General features: G+C 33.1%; 2 protein-coding genes across 6 annotated transcripts in view; one reads left to right on the forward strand and one right to left on the reverse strand.

The window, feature by feature from the left end:
• The window catches only part of LOC120348733, a 36,364-nt gene extending 31,003 nt beyond the window's left edge, over positions 1 to 5,361 (reverse strand). For 2 of the 4 annotated variants that reach the window (XM_039426133.1, XM_039426130.1), the window contains exons 1-2: positions 5,005 to 5,361; positions 2,772 to 3,040 (exon numbers count right to left, since the gene is read on the reverse strand). Coding sequence is in view for 1 of the 4 variants with exons in the window: in XM_039426128.1 (XP_039282062.1) it covers positions 5,005 to 5,100 (96 nt within the window). In the remaining 3 variants the exon portion in view is untranslated. Of the gene's footprint in view, positions 1 to 832; positions 917 to 2,771; positions 3,041 to 5,004 lie in introns of all 4 variants that reach the window. The other 2 variants (XM_039426131.1, XM_039426128.1) reach the window with 2 other exon arrangements.
• Positions 5,362 to 5,675: 314 nt separating this feature from the next.
• The window catches only part of LOC111045190 (kinesin-like protein Klp98A), a 68,884-nt gene continuing 48,105 nt past the window's right edge, over positions 5,676 to 26,454 (forward strand). Inside the window, exons 1-2 of one of the 2 annotated variants that reach the window (XM_022330521.2) lie at positions 5,676 to 6,050; positions 8,160 to 8,235. In XM_022330521.2, coding sequence (XP_022186213.2) covers positions 6,004 to 6,050; positions 8,160 to 8,235 — 123 coding nt within the window. In that variant the 5' untranslated portion in view covers positions 5,676 to 6,003. The remainder of the gene's footprint in view (positions 6,051 to 8,159; positions 8,236 to 26,454) is intronic. The other variant, XR_005571092.1, reaches the window with a different exon arrangement.

Consider the following 26,454-nt stretch of genomic DNA (forward strand, 5'->3'; position numbering starts at 1 on the left):
AGTAATCGGCTTGAGATAACAGTAAAAGTTGCGACATAAACGCCCTATACCATGGGATATCTACTTATGCTATTGTTTCTCTATGCTTCTACTATGTTGTAGAAGAGTTCAAAATTTTACACATTCTTTCTCAGCTCATGTTTCGCATATCTTTTGAATTTTTCGATTTTATTTCTTTTGACTTGACTGTTACTTGCATATATTTTGACTTTCACAGTATGTTAATTCAAAATTTTAATTCTAATAATAATTTTAACATGTTTAGAATTCAACATGAGTATAATTTGTGGATTTAAGTGAAATTTTAAATATATTTTGTGATTGTGGAGGAAGATTTTGGTTTTGAGTTTGATTTGTATTTTGAAATTAATTAATCTGATAAATCCAAAATTATTGTAGTACATACATTTTTTGGACTCAAAATAGTGTGTGAATTAAGTTATTATTTACATAACCTCTAGACCGTGTATTCCAAATTAAGGTTTAAAGCAGTTTTGGGAGAATGCCTGTTGTTTTTACCTGCATTGTATCTATTGTCTATGAATAAATGAAATGAAATGTTCTTCCTTTGAATACGATTATTTATCTACATATTGCATTTATTTCAAATGTTTTACATCCTTATTCGGATATCTTTCAGTCCTGATAAGAATGATTCTATATTTCAAAATCTATAATATTCTAAAGGGATAAATTGTCTTATAAATGTACGAGGATAGGAAATACACTACTGATGCATAATCACTTCTGAACTGATCTACACTGTGGTTGTCACGGTCATTAAATGAAAAACATTATTGAAAACATACTGTGATACATAATGGCAGTTTACCTTAACATAAAGCGCTTGCAGATTGGAACCGAAAAGTTATCTGAAGTCCGAGAAAGACAAATCCTTGAACGTATTTCTGATTACCTGTGTCAAAAGCAAACAAATATTATGCTTAGAATGAAGGAACATGAAATACATAAACATGTATGAACATTATACATCTATATAATATATATATAAATGAATGTCTGTGTGTTAGTTTGTTTTTTCCCTATAAACACGAAAACTACTTGACAGAACGGCATGAAACTTTGGGAATATGTTGTGTGAATAGGCTATTGGAGATGGTTTCTGACCAAAACTTTTAATAAGGGGGGGGGGGTAGTAATAATTTATTTTTTATTCCATTTTAAAGATCTATGTTTTCTAAATTTTCGGCCGGAAAGATGATCACGGATGACGATCATATTGTGATAATATGATTTATTTATTCCAAGAAAACATACAAAGGCTCACAGACAAACTCCAGTACGAGCCTTAATGACATAATATGATAGTATAACATTACAATTAACATAAAAAAAGAAAATAGTATCGCACTTAATAAAATATTCACGATTCTGTATAACTAATAAGATTAGAAGAGAACGATATTTGGGTTAGATTCCGGAAAGTTAGTAAAGGGGTATAGGATGAAATATATGTATAATTATACAAAGAAAGAAGAAACATTTGAAAAAAAGAGAGTTGAGCTGCATTTACACCAACGTTATTAACAAAATGTTATTAACTTAAACCTTATAGCTTCTATTAGATTGAACGGAACTTGACAAACACATATGATAATCATGTGTATGATAAAGTTATGTTCAATTTAATATAATAAGGATATAAGGATATATAAGGATTAAGTTATTAACATTTTGTTAATAACTTTGGAGTAAATGCAGCTTTAGTAGAGCTTATTAGCATCTAAAGTTACCAGCTGTATAATAAACACTTCTCCCTGTGATAAAATTGTGTACTGGTATTAAAACGGTAGTTTGGAGTAGTAGTTAGTGTAGTTGATTGGTACCAGCTGTAGATAATCGATCCTTAGAAGATCTATACAAATAGTTATCACTTCCCTATCATTGAGAAACTGGAAAAAATATTCACCTCATGAAAGAGAGTTGTTCACATTGCATTCATTAATTACTGAAGAATGACAGACTAATTTACTTTTTTTTTAATTTAGCTTAGCTTATATTCATCCTACATAGCATATTTCCTGGACTATCAATTGACTATCAACAACTATGAAAACATCAAGTTCATCTTTGGAACACTGATTTAACCTAACTATTTTTTTTATTCAACACTTTACTGATAGATATTACTACCAATTGATTGAGAAGAATATGTTTTTGGAATAATAAATGCTGCATGAGTAAGCACACAGGAAGTCCGTATTGAGATGTAGATGAAAATATTGATTGTCAGTTAAATTTCATGATTCACAAAGTAAAGTCAAGTGTGGCATGAGATACATTGACTTTTTGGCGGTAGTACAAAGTTCGCCGGGTAAGCTAGTAAGTATATACAGAGGTTATAATGGAAGTATTTAATTAACATTGGTGTAGCTACCCTTGTCTATCATATGAACAAAATCTGGAAAGAGCAATAAGGAACACTCACATTGAAAGCTTGCACTTGCTGGTTGCGTTCAGGGTGAGCAGCTACAGACAAATCACAACGTGTTTCAATGGTTTTTTCTAGATTTTGTTTTTTTGGCTCATGCACGATCTGACGTGCACTTGTAATAGTAATGATAATAATAATAATAATAATAATAATAATGAGTTTCTGTTCATGGTGTGGTCATAGGTATGGCCACAAGTGAACAAGTCAAGAACATAAGAAACTGTCATAAGACAGATCAAGAACAAAAAGCACGTCAAAACACAAAAAGCAGCAAGCAGAAGAAGCAGCAAGACTAATGCAACAAGTATCTACTTACAGTCTGAGGATCACAAGCATAGAGCTCCCTCAGAGAATAAAAGGGGTTCTCCTGAAGGAAAGCCCTCTGTCTCCTCTTCAAGACCGACTCTGGCAGAGTCCTGGTTGAAACTGTTCAAAATTCTAGCTGGCTGGTAGATGAGGCTGCTCTGGGTCCTCCCCAATCTACGATATGGCAGGTCCAGCCTCAGCCTTCCTCTGGTGCCATGATCATGCACATCACCCCTGGTAGGCAAAGTACGGACACTGTGGAATGCCTTTATAGCTGACCTGTAAATGTAAAGATTGAATACAGTGAGAATCTTTTCACTCACAAAAAGAGGCTTACAATGCGCTAAAAATTCTGCCCCACAAAGAATCCGGATGGCCTTCTTCTGCACCAGCAGGTGATGCCATATGCCATCACACTTTGAAAGAAGGCAAAGTAACACATGCAGAGATGGGCCTCTGGTACACATCTTCTCAGGCTGCTGAGCAAAAACAGCACTTTTCTCAACCTGCGACAGACTACCTGAATGTGCCCGCCCCAGGAAAGCTTACGGTCCAGAGTAAAGCCAAGGAGCTTCACTGGAGGGAAATCATATAGTACTCCATTCCTGAGGCCAAACACAATTCTTTGGTATGTCATCTTATTCATCTCTTTTCTGTATAGGGCTAATTGTAATATAGATAAAAAAAGGTACTGAGATTTTTATTTTCTTTATATCTAAACTCTTTGGGTCTTCTCGCCATTGAGAAGAAAGAGATTTGCCCGAAACCAGTGCAACATCCCTCTCAGAAGCACACATCTTTCTGCCCAGGTCAGTCATGTCACCACTGATATCCAGCATTGAGGTGTCATCAGCATAACACACCACATTGTGTGTACATACACGCATCCTATGTGAAAATAACCTTAGGTCCAATTAAAAGCCCAGGCAGCCCATTGCAATTGGGATTTGTCACGTTTTGAAATTTTTCTAATAATTCCAATCTTTTGCACAGATTTAAATAATTTGCATTTACCTGTTTTAATTGTTCACAATAACCGTCCAAAATAATATTATCAGACTTAACACAAGTTGTAGACTTCGAATTTTCAATTGTCTCCCTAACCTTCAAATTGCACAAGTCACAGTACCACGAAACTTTTCTACTTAGGTCTTCAATCTTTCTGAATTCATTCGTTGTTATTTTCACACATTTTATATGAAACCACTTCATACAATAACCATCGCAATTTATAGATTTTTCATTATTAGAGAACAATTCAAGGCAAGAGCCACAAACAGATTCGTCAACACTATCCACTGCCATCACTGATCATTTTTTTGAGGTTGTCTTCTATTACATTAAACAGGATTTTTATTGTCTTTTACCATTAATTTGAACAAGTTACAAGGGAGTTGCCCATTATTGTATACCACGACTCTTCTGTGAACATTGGGCTGTATGTTTACATAGGAAAGACATGGAAGGGACAAAAGTCCGCGCCACTTCTCTGCCCGACGACCGTTCTGTGTGGATTGGTCGTGTGACATTTAATGCGTGTACAGTATATGCAAGAGCACGTCAAATCAAACCGAAAAATAAAATTTGCCATTAAAGTACTGTTAAAACAAATTGTGACTTGCATGTAGCTGCTCACACTGAACGCGACTAAAAAGTAGAAGCTTTCAGTGTGACTTACTGGTCTCGACATCTCCGCAGTCTGGTGGCCTGGGTATCGTCAAAATATCTTTCCTTCAATGGGGTCACGTTAGTCATAGTCCATAATTCGTCCCACATAGTGACTGTAGGTATGCTACTCCTGCATATACTCAGTTGTGGTGTAAGGTTTCTCGATTAGAAAGCGCTTGAGTGCTTTGACAAAGAGAGTGTCATCCTCAATTATTGAGTCTTATCAATATTGAATATAGTCTTCAGTGTTTTCGGCAGTTTGTTGAAGAACAAAGCTCAAGCATAAGCTGAGGAATCCTTAAATTTAGTGAGAAAGTGCAATGGGAGGTCTATGTCCTCGATATTTTTAGTGTTGTGCCCATGTCTGTCACCTCTCAGTGTGAGTGTTCCTAATTTCCTAAATCGTTTTTTCATCTGCACGCTTGGTCATGTATAACCAAGCTTGCACTTGCACATATACGCATTCAATGTGATCACACCCTAAGGTTTAATTTGCCAAAGGCTGAACTAAACTTAAATCTAAGTTTTTACTGAAATTATTAAATATTTAACTACAAAAATGTCAAATCTCAAACCTGAAAATATGTTTGAAGTTTCACAGCAACTAGTTCTGAACGATCTTGTTTGCACTGTTCCTTTTCTTTGATGATTGCCATAAAAGTATTGACCATTTTGTAGTAGATTTATAAAGTTTGAAATGCTGTCTCAACGCCTTGTCAGTTTACCTTAACATTTAGGACTACTGCTAATGTACCATAAAAATTACTTGTATCCTCGAATCCTTGTATATATATTGAATATATCTTTTGTGAACATACAGGAAGGTTGTAGTCACTGGATCAATGATAAATTATCAATAAAAGCAAGTCAAGACTTCTGCAACTAATAAGTTTCATTTCAATAAAAAATTAGAGGTTATGTCTAGATTTTGAAAATTAACACGGCAAAGCAGAAGTTGCCTACCAACCTCTTCTGAACAAGACTATATCACCGTGATATCACAGAGCTAATATTCTTCGAAAAAAATGATACGGTATTCCAGAACAATTGAAGTTTTCAATAAACAAAAAATGATATCTTGTATCTATTTTCTGCGCATAATTGAATAATATTTTTAACAAATAAAAGATTCTCATCCGGCTCCCATATCAGAAAGTGAGAAATTTGTTGTTCCTATGTTTGGTATCCTGGTGGCCAAAGCTGAGAATTTTAATCAGCTGTTATTTTGGTTAGTGGGTTGCTAGGTCGCAATCGTAAATGAGTTTTGATGTTTTGAGTTGTTCAATCACTATTTTATTGTGTTTTCTACAATCAACACAATGTTTTTGATTATTTTTAACATATTCTTGCCTTTTTTTCAGTTTTCAATGCTCAAGAAAAGTTTGGTCAATCCCAATTGTAGGAATGGTTAACAGTTTTATATTGTCGCCTCTTTAACAATGTTTCGTGTTATGAATGACTTGTTAATATTGTGTTTCGCGTCTTATAATGTGTAGATATTTATGGTGTAAAGTAAATAAGTGATATCTGAAATGGAAAAGATTTTCTAATAATTATCAAAATCAACTAAAATCATGGCTTCTGTCAAAGTAGCTGTGCGAGTACGTCCATTCAATCAAAGGTTAGTATCTTCAAAACAAAGACCTTTCCTAATTTTATTATTGTTTATAAGTAAACTGTAACTTATTTCCAAAAGTGATTCTCCATTACTGGAAAATTTGGCCCCATTTCCTTCTACTTCAAACACTTCTAATTTGTTAAGCAAATGTATGCACATTATGCCCATTCTTATAGACCAAGAATATGCATTTATTATGGTTTATAACAGGAATTTTCCTCATGCGATGCCCACTTTCAGTCAATTTTCATGCCCACAGCTAGAAATTACATTTCTCATGTGCTGCCTATTTGAAGTGGGAAATGAGACGGATGTTGATGAGAGATGAATGGACATAGAGCTTGAGGTTGGCTAGGAACAATATGAACGCAATTTTTAAACCTAATAGTAACATATGCCTCATGGCTTTGAGTGATTATCCTAGCTGAAGTAAAGACTTACACCCATTACACCTTACAAGAGATGAAGCAGGCGCATAAAGCTTAAGTTTTCTCATAAATTACATGTAATTTTCTGTATAGTGTACATTTTTCTAAAACATTTAAATATCCCAACTGAATATATCAACAAGAATCCTGTTCCATTAAACTCTGAATATAACCTACATAAAATTTATTGATGCTACCTTACTCTTATGAGACCAGTTGTCACATATGGTCGCAAAACATGTACAATAAACTCTCCAAGAAGACAGCAAAGCTCTGATAGTCTTTGAAAAGGAGATGGTGACAAGGATCTATAGTCCAGTCTATGAGAATGGTACGTGGAAACTGATGAAAAAACCGGAAAATAGAAGGTAGCCTAATATCCAATCTCTCGATCAAAGACCAAGCCATTTCTGGATAGATCGCGTCAGTCAGCATACTTCAACATGAAGAGAAAAAAATACTGGTTGAACAGACCACACTCTAATTAATCATGATGGCAGTGTCACAGATCACAAGTATCTTCATTAAAAAAGTTACTGATATTATATAGGATAGAGTCTTTAAAATCAGCCACTTGGATAAGGAGGACCTGAAGACTTTCACCGGACGCGCAAACCGTCAACAAACGATTTCCAAGTTGAACTGTGGAGGAGGAAATTAATATTATGAAAGAGTTCAAGTTGAATAAAGATTTAATTCTTCCATTACACTAATTTTATGTTTTTTTTACTTTCCTTGCCCTATTGCCATAGGTAAGGAAAGTATTGCTTTCCGGAAAAAATTAAGGTACCCTAAATTCTAAATTTCAAGGTCCCCTGAGTCCAAAAAGTGGTTTTTGGGTATTGGTCTGTATGTGTGTGTGTGTGTGTGTGTGTATGAGTGTATGTGCGTCTGTGTACACGATATCTCATGTCCCAATCAACGGAATGACTTGAAATTTGGAACTTAAGGTCCTTACACTATAAGGATCCGACACGAACAATTTCAATCAAATGCAATTCAAGATGGCGGCTAAAATGGCGAAAATGTTGTCAAAAACAGGGGTTTTTGCGATTTTCTCGAAAATGGCTCCAACGATTTTGATCAAATTCATACATAAAATAGTCATTGATAAGCTATATCAACTGCCACAAGTCCCATATCTGTAAAAATTTCAGGAGCTCCGCGCCATCTATGCAGAGTTCGATTTTAGATTTCCAATTATCAGGTCTCAGATATAATTTAAATGAAAATTTCGAGTGGAAAAGATTGAGCATAAAAATCTGTTCAATTAATGTCCAGTAACATTTTCACCTAAAATTTAAAATAAGCTTGAAATTTCAGAAAATGTGATTATTCAATTGCAAACTGTTGGCAATTGTTGATTCTTTTAAATCATTCACTATGAAGAGATAGCAGATCTCGTGTGTATCCAGCGTTATTGTCCTGTCACCAGCTGGCTCATATCTTTGAATAGTAAACTAGTATGCGCGGGAACACTAGCGTCAGGTGATCAATTTTCATAACGGCAAGGAAAGTTGTGTGAGTGCGCCACACCAGATTTTTATAATTATGTTTATGTGAATGAAAATATATAAATAGTCTAATATTATTCAAATATAACATATTAAATGTAGGCCTAATTGATATAATTGAATAATAAAACTCGAATATAGGCTAATAATGTTATATTCTTGTTTGACAGGGAGATTGACATGAACGCAAAATGCATCATAAAAATGGAAGGAAAGAAGACAAGAATCACCAATACATCACAGAAGGTAAGAATTCTGATTGTGTAAGAGGAATATTCTTGTTTCAGTTTTTTATTCAACGTATCTATTTCTGCGCTCTGATTGAATTTATATCCAACTTGCCTTTCCTTAATCAAATTCGCATTTCCATCTCCTAAATATCATCTTACAAGATTTGCTGATGCTCTGCTCTGCATGTTGTAAGTAATATTCACTGCAGCAAGGCTTTCTAGTTTGACACTAGATTCACATTATAAAGTCAGCACCTTATCAAAATTTGTGTTGCTATCCTTGTCTGTCATTAGACAAGGCAGATCTTTCTATCCTCTTCCAACTCCGCACTGTTTGTTGGCTATGGAAATAAATATAGTGAACAATAAGTAAGTTCATCTGAATATCATGTATTTTTGATTTTGTACAACGTTAGACGTCATAATGACGTGACAGCACCTGTATGTTCACACGTCCACAATATGTGCACCTGAACTTACAGAAGCTATGACGTCATTCTAATGAAAAGAACACTATTTCAACTTGAGAAACCAACACTTGTGAAAATGTGCTAATCTCTTCACATGGAAATTAGCTAAATTAGAGGGCGATGCATGAACCGATGCATATAGTTGAATACCATAGAATAATATTTATACAGTATAACTATGTTATAACTATTGTGAGGTCCACGTAATAATGGCAGTATTTGACTATAAATTAGTCGTGCTATTGTCGTTTATCATTCCACAAAGCAGATAGCTCTATACTTTTCCAGCTCAGATCGTTTTCAACAGTGTAGAAATATAATAAATGAAAAAAATATTCATTTTCAAATATGAAAATTTATTACTAGCAGTTCTGTGAACAGTAGACCTCGCGCTCAGTAAGTTACATCGACCAGTTGTTTTGTTTTCTCAAAAGTTAATAAATAATTCATCAATTTTAAATGTCTAGAAAAAATCCTAAATAAACATAGAGCTTTCTGTCCTATCGTACCGTGACGTGTCGTCCCGGAATGTGAGTGTGAGCGCTGTTATCAGGTCTGGCTGCAACACTGTCTACAACGTTGATTGATGGAAAGATACATTTTCAAGATGTTCGATGTTTTTTAACGGGTAGTATTATAGTCCATTAGACAGCTGATTTATGATGAATATAGTCTGATTTTTACTCTAATATTGGCGTATGAAGGAGGCTCCTTTTTCCTTTTATATTATCCTTGAAATGCGAAATTTCCAAAAACCTTGTATATACGTCGATGCGCAATTTAAAAAGGAACATACCTGTCAAATTTCATGAAAATCTATTACCGCGTTTCGCCGTAAATGCGCAACATATAAACATTAAGAGAAATGCCAAACCGTCGACTTGAATCTTAGACCTCACTTCGCTCGGTCAATTACCACAATATCAACTTAACAACTACACAAAAAATATTATTAAATCATTGAAACGTTTATTTTCTTGGCGTATGAAATATAATTGATTATTTTAAACAATAATGAACAGTTGAAATTACATCAGATATACTGCTATCAGCTGTCTTCTCTAGAAGGCAGTGGCAAAGCAGAGAAGAATCGGCAACAATGTTGTCTTGTCTTTCTCCACTACCATTATAACGAGTAACTCTATATAGAGCATACAATACCGTCGCAGTAGAAACTGAATGAATGGGCGTTCTGTGACGTAATCATGCTAGACTTAGTTCAAGGACATGCAATTCTGTGATCACTGATCTATGGACTGCTCAGTTTTCCAATGGTGATATCATTTCAAAGTGTAGAGTAATCAACAATCGTAATGATGATTAAAATAATAAATAAACATTCATTTTTACAATGATATGATTGAGGGAAAAATTGTAGGAAGAGTTCAAAAATCTTGATAGGCCTACTTTAGTTACAGTAATATTTAATAATTATCAATTTATTTATTTTATACAAACATACAGGAAGGCTAACAGACAAAGTCCAGTACATAATTGCAATATTGTGACCACTGATCTAAGGACTGCTCATTTTTTCTATGATGATATCAATTCATAGTGAGGAATAAGCAAAAATTAAAGTGATGACTTCGGCTGGGCACACACTAGTTATTCAAGACAAGACAAGACATGATCAGACACGTTTAGTCACAATACTTCACATTGTTGCTTATGACGCAACTCACACTGATTAGTCATTGCAATTAGACATGTCTTCATAAGCAACTATGTGAAGTATTGTGACTAAACGTGTCTGATCATGTCTTGTCTTGACTAACTGGTGTGTGGCTAGCCTAAACTAACACATTTTTCCTTACAATGATTTGATTAAGGAAAAAGTTTTGATACTTCAGTTACTGTAATACAATCATTTTTTTATTTGATATAAACATATAAAAAGCTCATAGACAAAATCCAGTACATAATTAAAAATTTCACATTAAACAATATTATCTCTGTTATGGGGTTTTCCTTGTGAAGCCTACAAGGGGAATCCCTATCATTGAAAAAACCCAACAAAATAATGATTGGGAAGGATAAAAATCAATGCCAAAAACTATTATATAATCAATTTTTTGAATTTATTTTCTAGATAGCTTTGATACGAGATCTCAATAGAATATCACACCCACAATAAATCATACTCTATGAAAAAATGTTTCAACTTGTTTTCCACTTCTTTTTCAAGAATTTAAATCAACCCTTTTTATAAAGTCATTTAGTAAGAAAAAAGGCTTCTACACACTAGTCTAGTGATACTAAGTTATCACAAAGCTAAATGTATGACAAAAACCTAGTGTAACAGCGCCTTTTCCCAATATTTTATACACCAGATTACATCAAATTAATGCATCCACAGACATTTTTTTATATTTTTTTTATCAAACAAGGTTCAAATCTGATAAGATTATACAGTGTTTCAGAAGTAGTGTCGAACATTTTAGGATATTGTTCCTGGATGATAGGAGACTACAAATGTCGTAATTGAAGTGTCCAAAACTCAGCGGTTATCCTTATAGCTGCCATTTTGATTTTTTCACTTGGGAATTTTTATCTCAAGAACGAAAATAAATGTTGTATTGATCTGAAATTTGGCATGAATTTTTGTGCTATAAAGACTCAACTTTGAAAAATAAAATGAAAAATTTTAGATGAAAATTTTCAAAATTGCGTTAAATTTTTGATTCCAAATTTCACGAAAACCGTTCACTTTACAAAAATCTTTTATCAAGATTTCAAGGATTGATAAAAATTGCTAACTTTTTTGTAAAGTGAACGGTTTTCGTGAAATTTGGAATCAAAAATTTAACGCAATTTTGAAAATTTTATATTTTAATTTTTAAAGTTGAGTCTTTATAGCATAAATATTCATGCCAAATTTAGATCAATACAACACTTCGTTCTTGAGATAAAAACTCCTAAGTGAAAAAAACAAAATGGCAGCTATAAGGATAACCGCTGAGTTTTGGACACTTCAAATACGACATTTATAGTCTCCTATCATCCAGGAACATTACCCTAAAGTGTTCGACACTACTTCTGACACACTCTGTATACAGATGGATAATTCTTCTCCATGTTACACAATTTTTTTAAACTGATTAGGAAATATTATAATAAATATGTGTCTGTGAGAATAATGAATCAACCATTTATTTTTTATTTTTAGAATCCATTACAAATTTATAAAAATTATTGAACCAATTAAGAAATATTATGATTAATCTGATTTTGTAAACATAATCAATCAACTAGGCTATTTATGTTTTCATTTTTTAAATCAATTATTTATTTGTTAAAATAATAATTATGTGAATAATCATCAATCAAATAATCAATAAACAGTGAACCTCTTGGTCTATACTGTTTAAGAGTAAACCTAACTGTCCGTTAATACTTGGTCAAGACTGTTAGTTAATTAGTAAACCAAACTGTCCGTTAATACAGACATAGAGGATGATAAGAGTTTGAATGCTCGCTACCGTGCATTATTTGTTAGTAAGTGTGTACGTTATGTCAATGACCTAAACAAAACAAGAGGTCACCGTCACCATTGGTCAACAATGTTGCCGTTAAAAAATTCAAATCAACAGATGGCAAACGAGAATCTAGCTTCCCGTAGATGGTGAAACCACTGCTCTTGAATAATCACCACTCCAGTGAAGATACGTCATAAAACGAATGAAAAGGAATATTCCAATGTCACACAGTTGGAGTGAAAATATTAGGACCTTAAAAACTAAAAAAGGAAAAGGATCTGCTTTCTCTTTCTTCGTCATCCGATTTGAGACGTCGGCAAACTGCCAAAAAAGTCAAATCACACAGCGTGAAATTTCTAGTTTCATTCGAGTTCCACACACTGATTGACAAATTCTTATCTTACATCTACTGGTGAATTTGCAGGAATTTTATAACTTTTACAGCCAATTAAATGAATATTCAAGTGAATTTGTTTTACTTGGATATTTTACATTAGGTGACAAAGATAACGTTTCATCTTATTGCTTTTGAACACATCTACAGTATAATACTTGTTAGCATAAGGCTAGGCACACCAGTTAGTCAAGACAAGACAATACATGATCAGACACGTTTAGTCACAATACTTCACATTGTTGCTTATGACGCAACTCACACTGATTAGTCATTGCAATTAGACATGTCTTCATAAGCAACTATGTGAAGTATTTTGACTAAACGTGTCTTGCCTTGTCTTATCTTGACTAACTGGTGTGTGCCTAGCCTAAGGCATCGATGGAACAAATAAATGGCAATTGTCATTTGAAAATCAATTTATTATTTAATTGTATTTTTTTCTTTGTATTTTTATTTCTGTATTAATGTAAAATATCGGGGCACCGAGCTTCGCTCGTTATTTTTATATTTATTGATGAACAGAACACAATTCTCTAAAATGATCGTGTTTATATTTCACAGCTGGCTATATGTAGTGTTATGAATTTCGGGGATGTGATATTTTGATTTTTCACATACTCAATCGCTCACTCACTTACTATCCACAGCTGTATCAGCCAAGGATGAATTATCCTTTTTATGTCGTTCAGCGAGTTTTCTCAAGGATGAGACATAGTGCAATCGAATTTTTATATCATAAACCCACTGTGTTCCAAATTTCGTGAAAATTGTTAGAGCCGTTTTCGAGATCCGTTGAACATAAATAACCAGATAGCCAGATATAAAAATAGAAAAATATAATCAGATATACAGAAATTGCTCGCTTAATATAATAGGGTAATTATGATTTGTGGACCATAAGGAAATTAGAATAAGTGCTGGTTGCACAACAGCCGGTTAAATTTTAACCGTGATTAATTCCACGAGAACCAATCAGAGAAGCCATCTTTTAAAAAACGCCTTCTCTGATTGGTTCTCATGAAATTAATCACGGTTAAAATTTAACCGGCTGTTGTGCAACTGGGCCTAAATGTAGTTAAGATGATGGGATGGGATTCATGAGTCATCTTAAACAAACATTGAAGTCATCACATTTTATGAATAATTGGTGATAATAAGATGATAAAAGCACAATAAAAATGAAATATTTATGATTAAAAGATGTTGGTGATGATTTTTTAGAGGTAAATCAATAAGAATGAGTTTGCAGCACTTGGTTGAAAGTTTTATAGCCTTTTACTACCTTATTCAGTGCAATCTGAAATGAAGTTACTCATCACTTTTTAAAACCAATAAAACAAGTTTAATTTTGTGGACCATTAATATTTTTTACTGTTACAATAAGCTCACTGCCGTTATTATAAAATTACTCAACGGTTATCTGAGGTCCACGTTATAATGGCAGTGGAGAAAGATAGGAGAACAGCGGTACCGATTCTCTGTCTTCTACCGTGGATAGCAGATACCGATATATCTGATGTAAAATTAACTGTTCATTCTTGTTGGAAATATTTTATTATATTTTATTTGTCAAGAAAATCTATTTTTCAATTACCAATTTCTATAATTGAGATATAGTTATTTCTGCAACTAGTGCGCAAAGAGACAGTTTGCTGCACCGAAAGAAACGTTTACGCACGAGCCGTAGGCGAGGGCGGAATGGCTTCTTGAGTGCAGCAGAGGAACTTTGCGCTCGTATTTCACATTAAATTTTTCCTACAGTTACCATTGAATATGAGAAGTGGTTTATTATGGGTAAAATGAAGGCTGAAATCCATCAAATGTTTGAATGTATAATTTTGTTATTAATAACAACTTTAATTTATTTTAAAATTGGTAATCCAATTGAAAATTAATAATCGATAATTCATTCAAATTAAAAATTGAATTAATCCAATTAATTTGAAAATTTGAATAATTTTGAGTAAATCTTAATTTTTAAATAATTCTTTAACCAATCAATTAAAATGAACTTAATTCCGAAGTGAAAAGTGTAAATTTGAAGTGATGTGCTTACTATAACCTTAGTGTCCGGTTTCCCATTAATAAGGCGAGGTGGAACTACCCTTGGGTCTCCCCACCATTAAAAGCCATACGCTAATAATAATAATAACCAATCAATTTATGATGAAAAAAATATTATTTGAAAAAATAAATAATTCATAATATACAAAATTTATAATTTAATGAGTTCTCATTTTTATTTATTTGGAAATCAGAAAAAATATAGATAGAGCAAATTCGCATTCAAAATACACGCCAACAATAACAACAGCTGATTGGGATGGCTGCAAGATAATACTCAAAGTATTAAGAGTACGCAAAGTAATACTTTGTGCACTATAGCGGAAAAGTGATTCTTTGCGTTCTGTAATCAGTGCAGGAACTTTTCAAGGTAACTGTAGGAAAGTATATTTTGTTAATTAGTTATTATCTCTACATTATTAAGAAACGAGAAAAACATATATAAAAATAAATTCGAATAAATGAATAATGAAAATATATTTTCTTGACGGATAAAATATAATTGATTATTCAACAGTTAACGGAGTACAGAAAAAAACAGAACGGAGACCATTGTATCAGATATACCGGCAAGGCGGAGGATCGGCAACGTTGTTCTCCTATCTTTTTCCACTGTCATTATAACGTGGACCTCATTATAGTGATACCTCATTATCCAAATATGAATAGGAAGGACAATGTCAATAGCTTGAAGCACTATCCATTATAAGAAGGAGTTAATGTTTGAAAGATTGTGAACTGAAAAGAGACTGATTCTAGTAGCTGAGTGCTACGAAGTAAACAATGATCTATACTGCAACAATAGAGAAGCCAATGAACTTGAAATACTCTGTACTCGTGTTTTAAAAGTAGAGAGAAGGAGTGTGTGTTTGTGAGAGAGAGATTGGTTGATTGATTATATGCCTTTATAAGAGCGGAGTTAGGACTCCTGGTCCTCTCTGCCACACAACCCTAACACAATCCTAGAGAGGGATTAGTTTAGATTAGATTAGATTTCTTTATTTATGTATGTTACAATATTTAATGGCTTATACACTAATTTACATTAGATGAGGGTAATGCTAATTATTCAACCAATTATACAAAGTATAAAAAATTAATCAATGAGAATAAAGATTAAATGCAATTAGAATAACAATAATATAAAATTGTAATGTAACTTGATAAATCGGCGGTGTTTCAACAAATAATTGTCGATTGTCTAAGAAGGATATAAAATAATATCCTCCCCATCAACACATGACCGGGGTTGGAGAGACAGATTGATTGATTGAGTACTTTGTTTTTGTAGATTACAATATATACTGGCTTATACACTTATATACAATAGGTTACAAAACAGCAAAATTATAGATGAATTTACAAAATATAAATTAAGAAAATAATTATTGAGCTGTATATGATATGAAAAAAAGCAATTTGTAATAACTATAGATAAAATAGATAATTTTGTCATGCATCTACATAAATTGGCGGAGCTTTGGACATATCAATGTCAATTCTTCGGAAAGAATATTCGAAGTATCCTTCCCACTAACTCTCTACCAAAAGAGAGAGAGAGAGAAAAAGAGAGAATTATATGAGATGGTTAGTGAATAGTTTAGATCGGAAGGATAGGATTTATTTTTGGTGATGTCCACGTTATAATGGCAGTATTTGATTAACATTGGTGTTGCTATCCTTGACTATCATTCGAAAAAGCAGATAGCGATATCATTTTCTAGCTCCGTAACGTTGCCACATCGTTTTTAACAATGTTGAAATATAATTAACCTAGAAAATATTCTCAATCTCAATCATGAAAATGCATTAATTTGATCATTGTAAGGTATTTATTTTCTCAAGGAATGAAACATAATTAATTATTTTCAACAAGAATGAATAGTTATTATCACATCAGATATACTTACCTGTATATCAGCTATCCTATTGGTTCACTAATCTAGTCTGTAATTAGACAAAGAAGATTGGTCTACAGCCTTTTTAGTCATTAAACAAATCATTGACAAATCTCTATATATTTTTTTCAAACTCCGCACTGTTGTCAAATCGTTCGTTGACTATGAAGAAGCTTAATAAACTACCAAAATATTTCATCTCATTTATGGAGATTCATCAGTAAATCATTGGAAAATATATTTTTTTGTTGAATAAAATATGATTGATTATTTTAAACAAGAATGAACAGTTATTATTACTTCAGATATCTTTTATAGAAGGCAGTGGCAAGGCAGAGAATCGGCAACGCTGTTCACTGCCATTATAACGTGAACCTCACTATAGGTGTTTGGCTTTGTGGTAAACGTAACAAAATACATGTATGAATTCTCAGATTAGTGACGTGCACTTGGTATTCTCGTTGGTCAGGTGACCACTTGAGGCCAGCTCCCCTAATTGACCGAGCGATTGAGGTCTAAGATTCAAGTCGACGGTTTGGCATTTCTCTTAATGTTTAAATGTTTATATGTTGCGCAATTACGGCGAAACGCGGTAATAGATTTTCATGAAATTTGACAGGTACCCGTATTTTCCTTTTTTCAATTGTGCGTCAACGTATATACAAGGTTTTTGGAAACTTTGCATTTCAAGGATAATATAAAAGGAAAAAGGAGCCTCCTTCATACGCCAATATTAGAGTAATATCAGACTATAGAATTATTCATCATAAATCAGCTGATAAGTGATTACACAGATGTGTGGAGAAGCCAGTCTATTGCTGTATTTCCATAAGGTCTATAGTTTCAATCAGGGTACTTGTGGATGAGAATACTGCGTGAGGTCTACTGTTCACAGAACTACTAGTTGGAAGACGTTTTAGTCCTCTCTGCCACTTAACCTTGAAACCTTGAAAACAGTATTTGAGAGCTTAACAAATTTTTCATCAAAGATATTGTAGAATATCTGAATCATTGATTTTGTTTAACGAAACCTCATTGTAACCTCTGGCAGGTTAGTTACTGAGCTACCTTTATGGTGAAGTTTTCCTTGAAAAAATACTGATACACATGTATCCTATATGAGATGTTAAGTCGTAATATGATAAGTCACTAAGAATCCTTATAAGTTAAGATTGATTCCACCGTCATCATAGATTTAAAATTCCAGCAAGACACTCTTGTGAAAAACATTCAATATTCCACTTGACTCGTGGCAAGGATTTTTGTAAATTATGTTGTTTTTGAGTGAAAATGGACTATTCAATTATTCAAACCTCATTTGGACTAAACTAGTAGTTCTGTGAACAGTAGACCTCGCGTAGTTATAACGACGTCCCAAACCATAAGCACATCCACACTGATAAACTAACTATTTATTTGATCAGATCATGCTTACACAAGATTCAATTATCATATAACGCTTTCCGGAATTTAGCGCGAGAAAACCAGAATACATCTAGGCGCTCAGACGAGCTGTTTTAAGTTCTTTGCATCCTATTTAATAGTGCATAAAATTGCATTCAATGAGGCATGCAATGAGGCATGCAATTTATAGTCTACACAGCTGCTAATTTTTTACCAAGTTACATTGAGATATTGAATGCATACGTCATGGCATGCAATTTATAGTCAACTCGACAGCTCATTCATCTATTTATATATAAGCGAAATGGCACTCACTCACTCACTCACTGACTGACTGACTGACTCACTCACTCACTCACTCACTCATTCACTCGCAGAACTAAAAATCTACCGGACCAAAAACGTTCAAATTTGAAAGGTATGTTCAGTTGGCCCTTTAGAGGCGCACTAAGAAATCTTTTGGCAATATTTTAACTCTAAGGGTGGTTTTTAAGGGTTTAAAGTTCGTCTTTTAGCATGTATATTCTTCTTATTCTCTTAATTATGATTGAAATAAGGCCATACCATATGTTAATATAGAATTATAATCTAGAGAGAGTACCTCTTCGAAACAGTTGTTAACTGGTAACTAAATTAATAATTTTGTCAGGTTGGCATTGAGTTGAGTTGACTTTGTTAGGTTGGCACCAAGTTGAAGATTGAAATGCATTTATCGCGGAAAAACTGATTGGGCGCTACTTCAATCGGAGCTATTCCTGGGAATATTATATTACTAGCCGTCAGGCTCGCTTTGCTCGCTATATCCGTTTAGCCAGACGTTTAGTCTGGATCCCCGACTCGATCGTCCTAGCATATGATAAAAATGCTCGCTTCGCTCGCCTGCTGTTCCTATTCTTGGACGATCCAGTCGGGGGTCCAGGGGGCGGAGCCCCCTGGCTAGACGGATATGGCGAGCGAAGCGAGCCTGACGGCTAGTTCAAATATAAGAAGCATAGACGTCTTTCCAAAATACCGCAACAGTGCGCTCCTATCCTTGTAAAAATTGACATTGACCATGAAGCCATGAATGCAAACTAATGTTTGCACGGACTATAGTTTGTATTGGATATAAAGAAAATAAAAATCTCAGTAACCTTTTGACGTGACAACGTCTAATAAATTGGTTTGCCGGGAGACATTTCAAGAAACTGCGTTACGTTCCCACGTTATGCGCTCACAATGAGAGCGAGTGAGAGCGTTCGTTTCGGTTCACGGTCGTCTGGAAAGAGCACGAATAGGAGCAGTGGCGAGCAACGCGCCGCAGCAGCCGAAGGCATTCACCTGGAGAGATGAATAATTTTGTCAGGTTGGCATTAAGTTGAGTTGATTTTGTTAGGTTGGCACCAAGTTGAAGATTGAAATGCATTTAACGAGGAAAAATTGATTGGGCACTGCTACATATCAGAGCTATTCCTGGGAATATTTTATTACTAGCCGTCAGGCTCGCTTCGCTCGCCATGTCCGTTTAGCCAGACGTTTAGTCTGGACCCCCGACTGGATCGTCCTAACATATGATAAAAATGCTCAAATGAAAAATGCAGGCGAGCGAAGCGAGCCTGATGATCTCATTCTTGGACTATCCAGTCGGGGGTCCAGGGGGCGGAGCCTCCTGGCTAGACGGATATGGCGAGCGAAGCGAGCCTGACGGCTAGTGATGAATAATTCTATAGTCTGATTTTCACTCTAATATTGACGTATGAAGGAGGCTCCTTTTTCCTTTTATATTATCCTTGAAATGCAAAATTTCCAAAAATCTTGTATATTCGTCAACGCGCAATTTAAAAAGGAACATACCTGTCAAATTTCATAAAAATCTATTACCGCGTTTCGCCGTAAATGCGCAACATATAAACATATAACATAATTATAAGCATATAAACATATAACATATAAACATATAACATATAAACATATAAACATATAAACATATAAACATATAAACATATAAACATATAAACATATAAACATATAAACATATAAAACATATAAAAATATAAACATATAAAAATATAAACATATAAACATTCAAACATTTTAACAATAAGAGAAATGCCAAACCGTCGACTTGAATCTTAGACCTCACTTCGCTCGGTCAATTATGGAAATTAGAAAAATTATTAGAATCCTTATAAGCTAAGATTTTTCCACCGTCGTCATAGATTTGAAATTCCAGCAAGACACTCTAGTGAAAAAATTCAATATTCCACTTTACTCGTGGCAAGAATTTTTGTAAATTATGTTGTTTTGAGTGAAAATGGACTATTCAATTATTCAAACCTCATTTGGACTATATTATGGAAATTAGGTAAAGAAACAGTTTTGGGTTTTATCCTGTTGATTCTCTCCCAATGATTAATTTGATTAAATAAAACGACTAAGAAATTGTCAAAAACCACAGATTGATTGATAGTTAGAAAGACAGGTTTCGGTTGTTACACCATTGTCAATTTCTGATAAACGCATTAATTTGATATTGTGAACCTGAAATGAAATAAATAAATATTATATCAGATAAATTTTAGAAAATTGAAATCATAATCCAATTATTGTTTTGGAAACATTTTATGTATAAAACAGAAGTACTCACATATTTTGAAGTTCATTACTGTATGTATAAAAAGCGTTCCAATTGAAAATAATGATGTTTTATTCCGGCATGTCCATCCGTTCACAGTTTAATGTGTTTCTATGGCAATACGTGGCGTTCCATAGTAGGCTATATATCAATCAGTAGGCTATAGTATGATGTCATAGTTTCAGTTTACTCCCATATATCACTATAACTTCATAGTATATGACTCAGGAGATTGACGTCTCAATAGTTGACCGAACTAAGTGAGGTCTAAGGTTCAAGTCGACGGTTTGGCATTTCTCTTAATTTTTAAATGTTTATATGTTTAAATGTTCAAATGTTTATATGTTTAAATGTTTATATGTTGCACATTTACGGCGAAACGAGCGGTAATAGATTTTCATGAAATTTGGCTTTTTAAATTACGCGTCGACGTATATACAAGGTTTTTGGAAATTTTGCATTTCAAGGATAATATAAAAGGAAAAAGGAGCCTCCTTCATACGTCAATATTACCGTAAAAATCAGACTATAGAATTATTCATCATAAATCAGCTGTCTAGTGGACTATAATACTACCCGTTCAAAAACATCGAACATCTTGGAAATTTATCTTTCCATCAACGTTGTAGACAGTTGCAGCCAGACCTGATAACAGCGCTCACACTCACATTCCGGGACGACACGTCACGGTACAATAGGACAGAAAGCTCTATGTTTATTTAGGATTTTTTCTAGACATTTTAAATTGATAAATTATTTATTAATTTTTGAGAAAACATAACAACAGGTCAATGTAACTTACTGAGCGCGAGGTTTACTGTTCACAGAACTACTAGTAACAACTAGTTTCAGTGATCCACACAATCCTCAGGTTTTAAATCAAAAATTATTTTTTAAAATTACTTTTTAATTAAATTAGGTTTTACATAAAAAAAATTATTTTTTAATTATTTATCTTCTAAAACCTGAAGATTGTGTGGAATACTGAAACTAGTTGTTATAATTTGTATTTTTAATTTATTATCTATCAATTTCAAAGAAAGGGCACTATTATTCTATTTTATAAATAAAAATAAGTTGCCCTAAATTCATATATTTATTTATTAATTAATTGACTACAGTAAAAGACTAAAATGTGGCTCAAAGTAGTTGATAAATGTTTACAACTCGTTTTCCCGGTTGCACAAGAGCCTGTTAAATTTTAATCATGGTTAAATGTGAGGAGAACCAATCAGAAAATGATTGCTTTGAATGAGAATTTGTTTTTTTTTTTTGACAATTTCTTAGTTTTTTTCATTCAATATGAATAATTACCATAATATCAACTTCATAACTACATAAAAAGTAAACAAAAATGAATGTTTTCTCGAAAATAATTTAATCACGGTTGAAATTAACAGGGGTTTGTGCAACTAGGGCTTTTAAGTGATGTTGAAAATTAATGGATCAAATCATAATTTTATTTAAAACTAAAATATTATCTAAAAATATCTCAAAATTTACAAACATGTTTCAATACCAAAGCTGGGTTTACACCAAAGTTATTAACAAAATCTTTATAACTTAATCCTTTATATTAGATTGAACATAACTTATCATACACATGATGAACATATGTGTTTCTCAAGTTCCGTTCAATCTAATAGAATCCAAAGACCTTTTAAAGAGATATAGACCCACAATGCCTATGCCTTCCCAATGATAGCTCTTACTTGAAATTGAAGGCCGCCATTGGGGTATTTTAGCACGAGATATATCTATATTTGTAATACTATAGATTACAAAGGCATTGGTATGTAATAATCTTATAGGTTGCCCCCTCAATTGCCGATTTCAATTCCAAGGACGACAATAGCGCTGCATGTGAGTCTATGCATCTATGCAAAGATATTTCATTGAATCTATAAGAATTATTAACATTTTGTTATTACATTTTTATTTATTTATTACATTTGTTAAATACATTTTGGTGTAAACCCAGCTCTATGGTGTCATCTTTCAGTGTGGCAAATCAAAAATTGACATTTAGATCAAATCACATTAGTAAGATGTTTTGTATCTTTGCCAAATTAATCAAGCTGACGTGAATAGACAAATCTGAAACAATGCAACTGAAACGAATCAGCTGCCGTTACTTTAAGGCTGAGCCTTCACCATCTCGTAATAATGATTGTGCATGATGTAAGAATAAGTCACGGCAATGAGGCACTGTTTCCGTATCAACACGAACGTCACCATCTAGCGTCAAGGCAACCTATTCAGGGCTAAGAAAGGCATGCTGAAGTCGCTTGCAAACTATTTCTAGAACCCTTGTGAAAGGTTCAAGATCTTTGTTGTTTCTGGACATGCTGTAGACTCATAAATTTCAAATTATTATAGTGTGATTCAAGTTAGGCAGGACCCTCAACTGTTTGTATTGTGAATAAAAAATTTTGATTTGATTTTGAGTGTGATTCAAGTTGTTGAGTCAGTGGATTCCATAGATTTGATTTTTTGTTAAATTTGAAATGTATTTGCCAAAAAATGCGTACATTACAAAAATTTGAAAAAGACAAGTCTAACAAAAACACAATATCTTAAGGTTGTGCAAAGGCTGAAAATAAACTTTCTGCTCGTGATATTTTTCAAAGTTTTTTGATTTGTATATCATCAAGCTATCAAAATGAGAAAGTTTTCTCAGGAAAACATTTTTTTCCGATCATTACTTTTTGAGATATGAGCGACTGAAGCTTGAATTATTGGGACAGAACATTTCAAATTCGGTAAGATATAAGTCCATGAGATTTAGAATACTTTATGGTATTGTTGATCTAGTAAAACAAAAATTTTCTGAAAATATCAATTATCAATTTTTGAAAAAGTTATTCAATTTACCAAAAATAACTCGACTAAAAGTTATTTTTGGTTATTTTTTGTTAATTGAATAACTATCTTAAAAATTGATATTTTCAGAATATTTTTTTAATCTCCGATTAACTCTGATGAGTTCATGAGTCTGATTGTCAAAAACCACAGATTCATTGATACTTAGAAAGACCGGTTTCGATTGTTACCCCATTGTCAATCTGATGAACTCTGATGAGTATATCAGAGATTGACAATGGTGTAACAACCGAAAACGGTCTTTCAATAAGTGCCAAGTATCAATAAATCTGTGGTTTTTGACAATTTCTTAGTATTTTTATCTAATAAGAATAATTAATCAACTTCTCAACTACAAAAAAATTAAAAATCTACTTTGTAAAAATAATTAAGTACTGAGAATTTTGTGAACAACTACAAGACTTAACCTATTTCGGACTATGTGTAACCTTATCTAAATTTGGGAGAGGAATAGCAAAAGGTTACCTTATTTTTCCTCCCCTTATCATTTTGATGATAAATTTATTGTATGAATCAATAATTCTTTTCTCTTATTTTCGTTTTTAATTGTAATGTTACACTATCAAATATGTCATTAAGGCTCGTACTGGAGTTTGTCTGTGAACATTTCTATGTTTTTATGGAATAAATAAATAAATAAATAAATAAATGAATGAATGAATGAATGAATGAATGAATAAATGAATAAATGAATAAATAAATAAATATATAAATAAAGAATAAAAAAGATCTTGATAATTTGATTGCATGATATGAGATATTGTGGTATTCCTCCACATCATATACGTAGATATAATAAGACAATTAATATACATGTATGTATCAACGTCCTATTCTTTCAAAAAAAGATCCATTTGTATTTTTAACAGACCCTTGTGAAGCACGGGTAACACCAGCTCTTAGTAGATACAAATGACGTATAACTTCAGAGGGAACAAGAAATCCTACTGAACATTTCCATAATTTTATTTCTCATTGTTCAGAATTTTATTAGCTTCTATCCTGTTCAATAAACTCGAAATATGCATGCAGAGAAAGTAGAACTTGGATAGATGGTCATCTGCTAACTTTAGAACCAACTGACGCAGTTAGTAGATAAGTAGGCCTTTCGGGACACTGAGTACCGTAAATTATACTTATATTTACATCAAGTATATACAGAAAGTACATAAGATGAAGTCAGTGTTTATTTTATGACTGGTAATGCTTCTCGCTGGACTAATATGCGTAAATCACAGGTGAAACTTTCTCCTTATTCCAATGAGTAGATGATCAATTACTTTGTATACACTCCAGACAAAGCTTGAACCAGAAAGTGGAGGTGTAATATTTTATCACTGCTTGAATCAAATGTAACGTCCTAGATGGGAGAGCAAGTCCTATTTTATATGCAAAATCTTTGTCTTGAAATTGGATCACTATCACATCTTTCATACAATAAAGGAAATAATTATTGGCTTATATATTGTCTTTTTTCTTCAGGGCTACTCTTGAATATAAATAAAAATAGAAATCCAAGCAACCTTGTGACTAAATAATTTAAAAAAGAGTGCTCAGATTTCTATATTTTTATTGGCTTATACAGGTGACACAGAATAACGGGAACTTTTAAAAACGCCATAAAACATTAGTGGGAAGGGCAAAAATGATTCTATTCAAACTAATGTAAAGTTCAAGACTTGCCAGTTGAGAATTATTAATAACATCTATCACTTTTTGACAATTACTTCTTTAAGATGGCTAACTCCTGCACGAATACACTCTTGAAATCTGTGTTGACGATTCCTCATTGATCGCTGCAACATCTGAGTATCAACTGAAGAAAAAACACAACTAAAAATCATCAAATTCGGTGCACACATAAAAATTTGGTGTGGTACACTCACACAACTTTCCTTGCTCATTCTTGAACGAGAATAATTCAGGGGAATAACATAATGACGATTGGCGGCAACATATTTGAAACTACGATTAGACTATTGTATATGTGTATATTATAATTGTTTTCAGAGTACTTTTTCCTTACAGATGAAATATCACGACTATGTGTTTTTTTTAAACTGCTCACCTGCCTACCTCATGCACGAGAAGGAGAACAGTCCATTTCTCAAGGATGGGGTGGAACCCCCATTAGTTTCCCAGGAAAAAGACTCATGCCAGTTTATAGAGCTGATGAATAACTATACAGGGTATGAATTTGAAAAAAATCGGTCAAGTCATTTTCGAGAAAATCGTAAAAAACATGGTTTTTTAGTAACTATCCGCCATTTTTCTCAAGAATATTACGGAGCTCCTGCAATTTTCTCAGAAATGAGACTCATGTCAGTTGATAGGGCATATAAATAGCTATCCATGATATAAATTTTAAGAAAAAGGGTAGAGCCGTTTTCGAGAAAAACGTGAAAAACATGGTTTTTTAGTAATTATCCGCCACTTTTTCCGCCATCTTGAATTGAATTTTATTGAATTTCTTATTGTCAGATCATCATCGTATAAGGACCTTAAGTTTAAAATTTCAAGTCAATCGGTTAATTAGGAATGGAGTTATCGTGTTCACAGACATACACACACACACATATACACACACAGACCAACACCCAAAAATCATGTTTTTGGACTCAGGGGACCTTGAAACGTATAGAAAACTTGAAATAAGGGTACCTTAATTTTTTGGGAAAGCAATACTTTCCTTACCTATGGTAATAGGGCAAGGAAAGAAAAAAAGTTATTGAATTTCAAAATTTGAGGCTCGATTTTTTTTTTATATAGATGAGGGAGCATCATAAATGAAATGTGCTAAGAATATTGTTACGCTTATAATGTTGAGAAGACTGTGGCAAAATGTTAGCTTCTAGATGATGCATATTTAGTGATGAATAATGTTCATAATGTACTAACTAACCATAGCTGAAGCCAAAGTGTTGGAATGAATAGAAAACACTACACGACATTTGCAATGCAAATCATTTTCAAACTGTAACTTCTACCTGGTACCACTCTATGTATTACTCATGTACTTTGAAATT

This window comes from Nilaparvata lugens, chromosome 4, assembly GCF_014356525.2.
Source record: "Nilaparvata lugens isolate BPH chromosome 4, ASM1435652v1, whole genome shotgun sequence".
Taxonomy (NCBI): Eukaryota; Metazoa; Arthropoda; class Insecta; order Hemiptera; family Delphacidae; genus Nilaparvata; species Nilaparvata lugens.